This window comes from Oryctolagus cuniculus, chromosome 17, assembly GCF_051225735.1.
Source record: "Oryctolagus cuniculus isolate XC-2025 breed Fujian yellow rabbit chromosome 17, ASM5122573v1, whole genome shotgun sequence".
Classification (NCBI taxonomy): Eukaryota; Metazoa; Chordata; class Mammalia; order Lagomorpha; family Leporidae; genus Oryctolagus; species Oryctolagus cuniculus.
The window spans coordinates 57631522-57644135 of NC_142883.1; the positions used below are offsets into that span (position 1 = coordinate 57631522).

Below are 12614 nucleotides of genomic sequence, written 5' to 3' on the forward strand. Positions count from 1 at the left end.
GTATAGGAAACATACATGAATTTTACGTGCAGACTTGGGTGCCATCCCAAGATAACTCATTACGTATATGCAAATATTCCAAAAATCTGAAAACTGAAACTCTGCTGGTTCCAAACGTTTAGAGGATACTCTACCTGTATTGCCTTACATCTAAAATAGAAGACTTCATCAAACATACACAGCATGGTTCAAACAGTTCACTATTTGAAAAAAGGTTCAAAATGCATGAAGAAAAACTATGTGGAGAAATTCCAAACAACACATAGGGAATGGTATTAAGTCACAGAAATTATTTTTATCTACCTAAGCAATTGCAGCCTGTCTCTTGCACGGAAGAGGCTTACAGATGAGATCCAATAAAGATAAGTGGATCAACGGTTAGTGCCTTTGAGTCTCCAGACGGAGTAGGGGTTGCTTTGTTTTGCTTAAGTAAAAATGTAATGTGGATAAGACTATTTTTACAGTTGTTAGAAATATCAAAGAGGAAATGTTTCCAGGGAGATTTTTATTACTCCATTCAGCCAGAAGCCCAGAGACACCACTGTGTGTTTAAGAACAAAGCAGGGACCGGCATGGGGCAAAAACGCTGAAGATGCCACCACTGGGGATGCCCACATTCAATGCTGGAGCGCCTGGGTCCTGAGTCCTGGCTATGCCTATGATCCGGCTTCCTGTTGATTTGTACCCTGGAAGACAGCAGGTGCTGGCTCATGCACTTGGGACACACCTTCCCATGTGGGAGACCAGACTGGATTGAATTCAGGGCCCTGAGCTTTGGCCTGGCCTGGTCCCATCTGATGCAGGCATTTGTGTACTGAACCAGGGGATAGAAGATTTCTCTTGGTCTCTCTTTTCCTCCCTTTCTCAAGTGTTTTAAAGATTAAGGGCTTGTGTTGTGGCACAGAAGGTTAAGCCACTGCCAATGACACTGGCATTCCGTATGAGCACCGGTTCCAGTCCTGGCTGCTCCACTTCTGATGCAGCTCCTTGCTAATGCACCTGGAAAAGCAGCAAAAGAGAGCTCATGTATTCAACCCTGCCACCCATGTGGGAGATTGGAGTGAAGCTCCTGGCTTTGGCTTGGCCCAGTTGTGGCCATTTTGGCCATTTGAGGAGTGAACCACTGAATGGAAGATCTCCTCACTCTCTGTGACTCGCCTTTCAAATAAAAAAAAAATCTGTTTTAAAAGATTATTAAAAAATAAAACAGAAACACCAGCATGTCGCCTAGACAGGAAGTCTGAGTTTGATAACACAAGACCCAGTAAGACAAACCAACATGGTTATAGGATGCTCCGGTACTGACCTGAAAGGGTTCTGGAGGGAGAACTTTCTCTCTTCCTTCCTCTGCTTTGCTCCTGTGGTCCGTCTCCTAAGCCACAGTGCCTAAATCAAAGTTGCAAACATTTGTCCAAGTAAACAGAAGATTTAAGCTGGCCTGGAAAACCTGGGCCACGTGGTCATTTTAGCCATAAGGAACTTCCACAGTCCTGGCCCCATCTCTTCACCTTATTCCCAGCCCCCCAAACTCAGACACCTACAACTTCTGTATTTGTTGGGGGGGGGGGAGCCATATGCCCCAGTCTCATTATCTTCTGAGCCTCACTTCAGCTCTTTACGTCCTCAAAGCACTGTCATTTATTCTGAAGGTTTCACTCTCTGCCATCGCAGGAGGGGGTCTTTCATATCTTCTTCACTTTGTACTTGCCAGCCACAGAAAACAGAGAGAAAAGTAAAACTCTGTGCCTGTTTTAGGGACAAGAGAGTAAGAAGACAGCCAGGAACCAATTTTCTGAAAGAACCCAGGGGAAAGATCAGCCTATCTGGAAGTATCAGGTGGAGGCTGGGGAAGAGGGGCAGGCAGGCCCATTACAAGGCCCTTCCCAAGGAAAATGCAGAAGGCACACAGCATCAAAGGGAACTGGCATGGAGGAAGCACCTTGGATGCCCCTTGGCACCTCCTGTCTTCACTTTGGGTTTCAGGATCATTTTAGGTATTAAAATGTCAAACACTAAGCCGGCGCCGTGGCTCAATAGGCTAATCCTCCACCTTGCGGCGCCGGCACACCGGGTTCTAGTCCTGGTCGGGGCGCCGGATTCTGTCCCGGTTGCCCCTCTTCCAGGCCAGCTCTCTGCTATGGCCAGGGAGTGCAGTGGAGGATGGCCCAGGTGCTTGGGCCCTGCACCCCATGGGAGACCAGGAAAAAGCACCTGGATCCTGGCTCCTGCCATCGGATCAGCGCGGTGCGCCGGCTGCAGCGGCGGCCATTGGAGGGTGAACCAACGGCAAGGGAAGACCTTTCTCTCTCTGTCTCTCTCTCTCTCACTGTCCACTCTGCCTATCAAAAAAAAAAAAAAAAAAAATTAAAAAAAAAAAATGTCAAACACTAATTCAGAAAATCATCATACACTCTTCACCCAGACTCCCCCAAGGTTATTACGTTGCACAACCCTAGTAGAATACAATGATTGAAACCAAGACGTTAACTCGACAGGAGGCTAAAATGCAGGCATTATTCATATTCCATAAATGCCTTTTTTCCATAAATGCCTTTTTCCTGCATCAGGAGCCAAACACGCACAGTTTCTTCAACACATGCATTACCATGGACCTTCTGAAGACTTCTTGTGTTTTATTTACCTGTCAGTAATGAGGTACAGCTCATCTCCTCTGAGAGTGCGTAGATCTCACTTCATTTTGCACAATCTCAGCACTCTTGAAGGGTTTTTGGTGCAGTATTTTGCGGGATGTCCCTCGATTTGGGTTTGCGTAGCATTTTCTCATGGTTAGACCGAGTCAAGGGCTTGGGAAAAGAATACTCCGCAGGTGCGCAGTGCCAGCCTCACGGATTATGTCAGAGGAATGGGACTGATCTTTGGGTGCAATTGTTGTCTGCCAGGATTCTCCACTGTGATGCCCTATTTGTCCTTTGCCCTTCAGTCTTTGTTTTCTTTAATTTTAAGAGGCAGAGAAACAGAGAGAGAAAGAGAAAGATGCACATGCTCAGAGAGAGAGAGGAGAGAGAGAGAAATGTGCTACCATTACTGGTTCATTCCCCAGCCTGTAATGGTGGAGACAGGGCCTGGCTGAATCTGGGAGCTGAGAACCCAATCCAGGTCCGCCACATGGGTGGCAGGGACCCGACTATGTGAACCATCATCTACCGCTTTCCAGGGTCTGCACTGGCAGGAAGTTGGAGTCAGAGGCAGCCACTAAACCCAGGCACTCTGATGTGGGATACAAGTGAGTTGCCCATGAGGGCAAAGGACTCTCCCCTGCCAGCCTTCATTTTACCCTGCCCCCAAGCCTGGCCCCAACTCCAACCCTGGACTGCCGTCACAGAAAGCTGTGTCCTGGAGGAAATGCCGTGGCATTTGCTAGGAAGCTGTCCCTGCCCTCACGCAGTGGGTAGGCTCTGCAACAAGGCGTCTCAGGTGCATTAAGGGTTAAACAAGCTTTTGTGCGCTGCCTGTTAAGAATCCCAGGACCCTCCACCGGTGCCTGCACCACCAGGGAAGGAGTGAGGCTGTATTACCAATGTTCAAACAAAATCATCTGGAAGTATTTTCATCTGAAGCTGGATCTCAGAAACAGAGGCAAAACACACTAACAGAAGTAATCTGGGGCAGATGGCATTCCTTTCAGCCATACACACGTCTAATATAAATCTCCTAATCATTTATATCTTGGTGTTCGGCTTTATTGTAAAGTCAAGTCTCTTTTATTTCTCTCCAAAGAATAAACTCCCTACCTAAAAGACGCGAACGCTCCTTGCCTCAAGCAGCTGATGTGCAGCTCAGCTGTGCTAGGCTGTCACACTTGGCCCAAGTGCCATCTAAACAGGATGCATTCTTGTTTCCTTTTAAAACTGAGACTGCAAAGACGCTCTGAGCAGAAGGAGGTTTTCCAAGCTCTCTCTGCAGGCTTCCGTGAAGGCACCTCCTTCCACTAGGTGGCGCTAAAAGTCACAGTCAAGGTGGACCGATTTTGTAACCTTCGGAAGAATCCTGCTAATGGCAAGTGTTAAACTTCATCCTTAACACACATTTTCCGTTCTTTTTCCGTATTTACTGTCATCAGACAATTTCTGAAACAGGCAATCTCTGAACTTCTGGAGTTCAGTCTTAAAGTCTTCCTAGGGTAAACGTAAATTTTTAGGTGCATGAATGGCCATTAGCACATAAGCGATGTAAGATTTTAAGAATTGCAACGTTGGAGGCAAGGAACTGTGAACATGTTTCAATTCAGTAAACTCAGCATTCTCTCAATTCCTAAATTCTGGCTTCATATAAGTTTATGTATTACTCAAGGGTAAATCCATAGCCCCCACCGAGATTTTTAGTAGTATCAAATTAACAAACTTTTCAAAGCGCTGACAAGCATTTTAAGACAATTCTTGTAGACGTCACAACCAGGGAGCTAAAATATTATTCTGATGCAATGTCAGCTAACATATTTAAAGCACATATTAAAAATGAAACTGTATTTTCACAACTGTTAACTCATCACTTCAGGAGAAACAAATTTCCTAAAAGGTTGGAGTCTAAACTCACTGGGAAACACAGACCAAGAAACAATACTCTCTATCAGCCGAGCTACTATTAGATGGTTTAGGAAGCGCTCCCTCAAAGGAGCAATGCTAAGTACATCAAGTTCCCTTCTGGGCCCAGAGATTTGACTGATGGTAACCATAATTTGCAATGGCTCAGATGCATCCCGTGGAGACAGAAGGCTCTTTTTTGTTGTTTATGCGAAGGAGGTTTGTTTGCTCTGTGACACTCTTCTCCTCACGATGTGAGCATCTGGTCTATGTAAGGTTAGCCTGTGTTGTCATTAATGACACAGGCTTACTTTATTCCCATGACCCCTCCAAAAGACAGATTTGGCACTGAGTCTTTGCCGTCCAATCAACATACTTATTTATATGAGACAAGCATTTTGGCCACAGCACTGCCTTTTTTAATGGGAGGGCAGGAGATGACTTTACTCCAGTGGGTTTCCACCCAGCGATGTCTACGTATTTCACACAGAGTATACTGGCGCTTGACACATCTGATCGTTGTAAAGGAACACTCACTCACACACACAGTGTCCCAGGGCTGGCTCTACCAAGAGTGTTGCTGCTGCTACCGCTGCTGCTGCTGTGGCTGTTGTCTAAGGCCCAGACCATGAGCCAAGGCTTGGTCCATCCAAGATGTCCAGTACTGCTCAGAAGTTCCTACCGCTTAGTGACTTCCCTCGTGTTAATCCCACCACTTTCCTCACCTACTGGGTGTCTGATCTTGCACTCACACATGTATGTGTGAGGACATCACACACACACACACACACACACACACAGAACAAGGCCATTGGACCTGCTGGGCTGGTGTCATCTGTTGAGGTTAAGCCCAACAATGTTGACATCCAGCCAACAAATGACAGCACCGTGGCTCCTCCACCTCTTCCTGGGTGGGGAGTGTCCACTTCCTATGAGCTCCTGGGAACTCTATGCATGGAGGAAACCATCCCCTCTCCCTCCGTGGACTTGCCTGCTAGACTCAGAGTCCAGGGCACTTCTTCCCATTCTCGTTGCACCCTTGCAGCCTGCCCGAGGTTCATCCCTCTGCTCACAGGACAGAGAGTGCCTTTGGACTCCAGTCCACATGACCTTGCCTGGGTGGCCAGACTCTGCCTCTCCGTTGGCTCGAATTTCATTTCAACCCCTTCCTGCAGAAGGGGCTGGCTGCACAGGAGGGTGGGAAGCTGCACACGGAGGTTCTTTGCAGCTGCTCCCAGCTGCTACAAAATGCTGATTTCTCCGTTTCTCCTCTGTTCAGTTCGCCTCCCCACTGGACTTAAAAAACAAGGTCGTGATCGTTAGAGGCCAGAAAATTCCCGATTTTGAGGAAGTCAGGGGAATACTAAGTCCTCAACTGCAAGCTGAGACATCTTTGATTTTCCTGTGTGCTCCGGACTCAAATGATTCAAGCCTCCTACCGAAACTGTCCAGACTTAACTAAAGAAAAGGAACTAAAACGTAGGATATAAACATTCCTGTGTAGAGACTGGATAAGGAATACTTCCTATCTTGTATTAACATAAAAGACTAAAAGGTTACAGAAGCCAAATATTTATATACATATAAATTTACAGAGCTGACCTTCAGTTTCTGGGGGGATGGGTTCCTGGAACCCAAATGAGACACCAAAACCCATGGTTGCTCCAGTCCCTTAGACAAAACAGCATGGTATGCGCCTACAATCCTCCCATACACTTTTAATCAATTCTAGAGTACTCCCAACATAACACGAACACCAGGTAAACAGTTGCCATACTGTATTATTCAAAGAACAACGTTCGGGATGAATTGCATTCCCCAAACATTTTCGGTCCACATCTGATCCACTCCATGGATACAGAACCTGCGCTCAGGAAGACCAACTGCATATTTATACTTGTGTGTGTGTGTGTTTGTGTGCGTGTGTATGTGAAAATACATCATAAATAGCGGTCCTTTGTCTTGGGGAAGAAAGGGCAGGCCTTTTAGTTGATGCAGACGCCTCCTGGTCTCTGTAAGATGAGGCTCGGGGCTCAGAACTTACACAGCTTTGTTTGATTCCCGGGCCTCTCCCAGAACACCGGCTCTTCTTCCCACTCTTCCTGCCCTGGTGCCTGACTGAGACCTTCACCTGCTGTTGAACCACAAGAGAGGCCGCTGGTCTGGACTTCCAGGAAAGAGCTCAAGGTTTAGAAGCTGATGAAGCCAGTTTCCATTCACTCCCCTTCAGGAGCCCAGCACACACACACACACACACACACACACACACAGCCCACAGGGCCGACTCACTGCACAGGGTTGCCTTCCTGTAGCACGCAGGCCCCAGACACTTGTCGTCCTGATATCCTGTCTGCTAAATTAAGTAATGAGGAATGTTTTTTAAACCCCTCTGGCTGGAATTTCAGATCCAGAAAACTCCACTCAAGTCTCCTAAATTATCATTAGCTAACCTCCTGGCTTATAGAATGTCGCTTTCCCTTCATTTGTTTTAGAGGAAGGCTGCAAGGACGTTTTAAATCGGGATGAATAACGTCCTCCTTAGAGGTTTTGAATGACAAATTCACTTTCTTCACCTTTATTACAGATTTGTTCAAACAAAGGGATTTGTATCCCACTACTTTTGCACAAAGTTTACATAAAGCATTTTCTTTTCTTCTCAGTGCATGAAACTGATGGAGACATCTTAGCAAAATCCTCAAATTCATTCTCCAGGGCGTTTTCTGCAAACTTCCTAACATTCACAAAATTATCCCTCTGTGAGGACAGTAGGGGGCACTGCCACAACAAACTCATGGCAAACATCTCGCTGAGCCCCAAACCAAGGCTAGACGTGTTAGGATTCTCCCAGGTCACTAGGCAAATAAAAATACTACACAGAGGTTATTTTTCTTCCATAATTCATTTCAGCATGCAAATATCAAGCTGTTCTTTCTGTACACGGGTGTGTGTGTGCGTGTGTGCGTGTGCTCCTGTGTGGTCAGAAGTGTGTGCTAGAAATTCTCTACTACAAACTTTGGGCTGACTCACGAAGATCTCCCCAAACCGCCTGTTCTAAAATATTAGCTAAATAAAAGCAGCTAAAATGTACTGAATGGTTAAGTGGCATTCTGAATGGGAGAGGGTTTTTTTTTTTTTCTCCCCGAAAGTTCAGGCTTCAGCCTTTCTCACAACATCAAACTCCAAGTTCAGAGTCAAGATGAAAGAGAACTGTGGGAGACATTTCATTAACTGATCACCATAACCCAGACCCCATAGGTTGGATTTTTAAAAGAATAAATAAATAAATAAATAAATAATAATAAGGTTTTTCTGTGTAATTGAGTTAAACTGAATTTATGCATCCAATAAAAAAAAACAACATTGCAAATAATGAAACAAAGACATTGCTCCAACACTTGGAAAATTAGATTCACCAAACCATGAAGTCTACTGTGTGGTTATTTTTGTAACGACCATAAATTGCTTTACGGGGACTCTTCTGCTGAAATAAACAATCCAAGCAGGTTTACTTTTCAGCCCACATCCAGTCTCCAAAGGAGAGAGTGGCCTCCAAGTTTATGACTCTTTCTCGTTTCTTTCTTTTTTTTTAATGCTTGTGTTTCCAGTGGCCTTAAAGCCTTCCTTCCCTGTTCACGAGCTCAGGAGAAGTCCCACAGAAAATAAGATCCAGGTCTGTAGATGGACTGTGCCCCCAAATGCTCATTTTGGGAGCAAACGGCAGCACTGTTACTTCGTGGAAATCAAGCTGATATGGCCAGATGAATAGCAAAGGCTTCAGTACTAAATATTTCACCATATTTAACAGCACACCTCACAGCCCAGTGACGGCTTAGAACATTGCAGACAGTCAGCTTGAGCTGTGCTCGCTCACAGCACTGGAGGAGGCCAAAACCAATGCAAACTGCTACAGATAAGAGTTTTAGGGGTCTTTAATCACTCCTTTCTTGTGTCCTTGGTGGAAAAAAAACAGAGCTGCCTTTGTGCTAAAACAGAACGACTTGTTGTTTCCAGATTCAACAGGTCATTTTTATAAGAACTTCCCAGAGGATACGACATAAATGACAGAAACACAAGGGGGGTATTTTAAGTGGCTGATGACTTTAAATGATCTATATTCTATATTAAAGGAAGGCTGTTTGTTTTTCTTTCCAACAAATGGAAGGTTACTGTTTTAAAAGTGTGGAATGTTTGGATTTGATTTTTTAGGACCCAAACGTTTTCTCATGAGTTGAGTTACTGCAAATTCAGCTCCCGAAGTTGATCTGAGGGTGAGCCTGAACCAGCAAGTACATAAACTTGTCAAATCACGTCCACGTCTATTCTGAGGTTAATTTAGTGGCCTTTTGAAATACATCTAAATTGTGTTGTAACTTCTGTAATATTGTTTCTGTTAAAATAACAAAGGGAACGCATATTTCACCAACAAGATAAACTCCATAAAAATGGAAAATTCTAGCAACGTGATGTTTCCTTGGAGGAAAGAGATTTAAAAAAAAAAAAAAGCCAACATTTTATGCAAACAAAATCCAGGCGACACCAGGATTTATTAGAATTTTGGCACATTATATTATGAAAGGTGGCAGGAATTTGAGGCAAGTGGCCAACTGAAAACGAAGATCTAAATGAGACTTTTCTGCTAACCTGTAGCCTATACTCGCACGGTTTTCACTACTTTTTTCTTCTTCCTCCCTCCCTCCCTCCCTCCCTCCCTTCTCCCTTCATTATATCGCCTACCTCATTAGTAAAGAGCATTGTTTGAACATCTTCAGAAAGTTTCTGCTTTCGCGGAGACAGAAGCTATTTTTTTTTCCTACAGATTTTGAAAGCGTTTTACACAGCTCTCCTCTTCACTCCCAAACAAAAGCTACGACCACGGAAGCATTCCCTAAAACGCTGGGTCTGGTTGCTGGCGCTGGCTGGGACACTGCCTAGGCTCCCTGGCACGTGACACCTTTCCCAAGCTTCCGCGTGACTTACCGCTCAGGACAGACACCTGCCAGAGGGCAAGGTAAACCAACACCTGACAGTAACCGCAGGGAACTGCCCAAAAGATGGAGCAAGAGGTACCTTAGTAGCTACTGAATATGGTCCTAATTTAGGAGAGCGCATTTTTCTTTTTTCCTTTTTTTTTTCCCCTCTAGCTAAACAGACACTTTCACAGCGCGTGACAAAGGGATGAGACCCCAGACCCACTATTCTAGGCAAAGGAATTCCCCAGGACTAAAACCCCTCAGGCAAAAAACACTTCCTCCCCACGCCCTCCCCACTACACCCACTGCCCACGTCCAAGGGGAAGAAGGCACGCTGGGGGCAAACCCCTCAACTGAAGGGCAGCTACCGACGGCCCCCAGCCTCGCGCGTGAAGACGGAGGGAGGTGGCCCAGGGGTCACCCGGAGCTCGCCCCAGTCCCCCAGCCCCTGTGCCCAGCAGCCCCGCGCTCCGACCCCCCGCAGCCAGCAGCCCGCGGCCCGAGCCGGCGCACTCACCGGTACCAAGCGAGGCCCTTGTCGTAGCTGCGGTCGAAGAAGTGGGGCTCGGCGCCCACGGCACGCACGTCGGGGTGCACGCGCAGGAACTCCAGCAGCGCCCGCGTGCCGCCCTTCTTCACGCCGATGATGATGGCCTGCGGCAGCTGCTTGCTGCCCTCGTCCAGGAGCAAGGCCAGGGTCCCCGGCGTCGGGGCCTCGGCCACGCTGCTGCCGGCCCCGGAGCCTCCGGGACTCGCGGCCAGGCCGGGAGTCTCCTCTTCCCAGGCCGCGACGTCGCCGGGGTCGCGCGGCACGGGTGGCCGGGGCCTCCGCGCGCGCTGCAGCTGCAGGAGCCGCTTTCTGTGCGCCGCCGCCGGCCACCTCGTCAGCTCCCGCCGGCCTGCGGCCAGCACGCCGCGGCCCGGGGCCCCCGCCTCCTCGCCGCCGCCCGACAGCCCCGCGACGGGGCCCGACAGGCTGTGGCAGCGCTCGGCCAGGCAGTAGAAGACGTAGAGGGACGTGAGCAGGGAGCAGAGCGTCAGCAGGAACTTGCGGAAGATGTTGCGGGACAGCGGCTCGGCAGAGGTAGGCAGGGCGCCGGCCGGGCCCGGAGGGGCCATCCTAGCCGGAGGCGACGTCGGGCGGCGCGCGGGCCATGCTAGAACAGGATTCCGCCGGGTGCCACCGAATGCCCCGGACGGGCCTGCGCGCCGGGCGGCGGCCACATCGCCCGTGCGCCCCTGCGGCCGTGCGGTCTGCCCCCAGGAGGCGGCGGCCTGGGCCCCTCGAGGGGACGGAGCCCCGCACTGGGTCCAGAAGAGGGCACGGGGCGGGGGGGTGGGGAGGGGACGGCGGGGCCGTGCTTAGGAAACCATCGTCTTAGACGCGCCCAAGTCCTGGGCCTCGGGGCAGCAGCTCCCCGAAAGGTCGCCCGGGACGGGGCTCTCGGCGACGGAGGCGAAGGCGTGCGGCTCTCGGCCCCGGGGCCGCCCTCTCGGCGCGGGTCTCCGCTCAGCGCTCGCGCATCGCCGCCCTCGGTGTCGGTGGCGGCCCGCGCGACTCCGGGAGCCGCTGTGCCCCGTGCGCCCTGCACAGCGGGCGAGCGGCAGCGTCCCCGGCCCTTCTTCCTGGAGTCCTCTCAGGCCGGGAAGTAGGTCCTGTCCGCCTGGTAGCGAGGTCCAGCCCCCCTTCTCCAAGTCCCTCTGTGCGAACCGGAGCGAGAAAGCGGTGCGCTCCCCTCGGTGCGCGCGCAAGGCCGCCCCGCAGCTGCCCTGGGCCCCACCTGGGAGCCGCGCGGTGGAGCCGGCTGCGCGGGACCTGTCAGCGGCCGCGGCCCCTGCGCTCACAGCCGCCTCCAGGGCCGCCGCCGCCGCCACACGTGGGGCGCGGAGGGCAGCAAACTTGGCGGTGACGTCAGCGGCCCGGGCCGGACCAGCCCCCCGGCCGAGCGCGGCAGGGGCCGGGCCGGGCGGGGTGGGATGCAGCAGAGGTGGCGCGGGCTGTGCGGCGGGCGACGGCGGCCCAATGGCACTGGAGGAGAAGGGCGGGGGCGGCGGGGGCGACGCCCCTTCCCCCTGCGGCTGGCGCTCCGAGCGGGGCGGCCTCGCCCCACTCGGAGCGGGGCAGGGGGCTGCGGCGACTCGCGGGCTGCCTGCCTCTGACTGACAGCCAGGGATGGCCGGATCCCCGGGGGCCTGACTTCCACCCAGCCGGCCGCTCGCTCCACTGGGGACTGCGGACGTCTCCAGCTCGGCCCAGCGCTCGCAGCCCTGCGCAGCCTCCCGCCCCCAGCACTGCCTTTCCACCGGCCCGGAACCTCCTCTCGGGTCCCAAAACTTTTGCAAGTTGTGTCCGCTGCTGTTTCCAGCACGCCGCGCCCCTTGGGCGTGGGGCAAACTGAGTTTTCTCCCAGCGGCTCCAACTTCGCCTCCTCCGCTGCTGTCCACTATGAGCCACCCGGGAACGAAGCGTTTTCTCCCTCCCCACCCCCGACCCCGCCCCCAGCAATGCATATATTTTTGATTGTTTTCCTTTACGTTTGTTTAGGAATATCGACAGTGCCCCGGGAACTAGAAAGGTTCAGCCCCTTAAGAAATGACCCCACAAGGAAAGCAGAGTTAGAAAGTAAATTTAAAAAGAAAAAAATCCATGCGCCCAGCTGTGGGTGAAACGCCTTTATGTGCAATGGTGTCTGAGTGTGTGTGCTCCCGCGCAAAGGGGTTAAATGTCCTTTCCTACGCGGCGGTTTCCTTTTTCTCTGGCCTCCTCTGACCCTACATCCCCTTCATGGGCTCCCCTGAGAGAAGAGGTCAGCACGGAACAGAAACGGCCTTGCTGTTTAATGGAGGGAGGTGGCCCGTGCAACCTGCAGGAGGTGGTTTTTTGTTCCAGTCCTATTTGTTCCTTATTGCATGGCTTCCTGGTCTCTGCGGGGCGCCTCCCAATGTGAGGCAGGTTCCTACCAGCCCCTCCGAGTGGTGAGGCTGCTTTGGGGGACTCCAGGTGGGTGCTGCAGGGACAGTGGCCTTGATGCCGCACGGACAGTGGCCTTGATGCCGCAAAACTTACCAGGAATTCTGCTTCCCTGGTGCTGGGACTGTTGCC

The 12614-nt window shown here is 50.8% G+C and overlaps 1 protein-coding gene and 1 long non-coding RNA gene across 4 annotated transcripts in view; one reads left to right on the forward strand and one right to left on the reverse strand.

Moving 5' to 3' along the window:
• Nucleotides 1-10680, reverse strand: part of HS3ST3A1 (heparan sulfate-glucosamine 3-sulfotransferase 3A1) — a 103847-nt gene extending 93167 nt beyond the window's left edge. Inside the window, exon 1 of one of the 2 annotated variants that reach the window (XM_002718879.6) lies at nucleotides 10029-10680. In XM_002718879.6, the coding sequence (XP_002718925.1) occupies nucleotides 10029-10630 (602 nt within the window). In that variant the 5' untranslated portion in view covers nucleotides 10631-10680. Of the gene's footprint in view, nucleotides 1-9275; nucleotides 9657-10028 lie in introns of those variants that run through there. The other variant, XM_089317724.1, reaches the window with a different exon arrangement.
• LOC149121253 (uncharacterized) overlaps nucleotides 10419-12614 on the forward strand; it is a 99071-nt gene continuing 96875 nt past the window's right edge. The window contains exon 1 of one of the 2 annotated variants that reach the window (XR_016223995.1): nucleotides 10419-10595. This is a non-coding gene — a long non-coding RNA (uncharacterized LOC149121253). The remainder of the gene's footprint in view (nucleotides 10596-12614) is intronic. The other variant, XR_016223994.1, reaches the window with a different exon arrangement.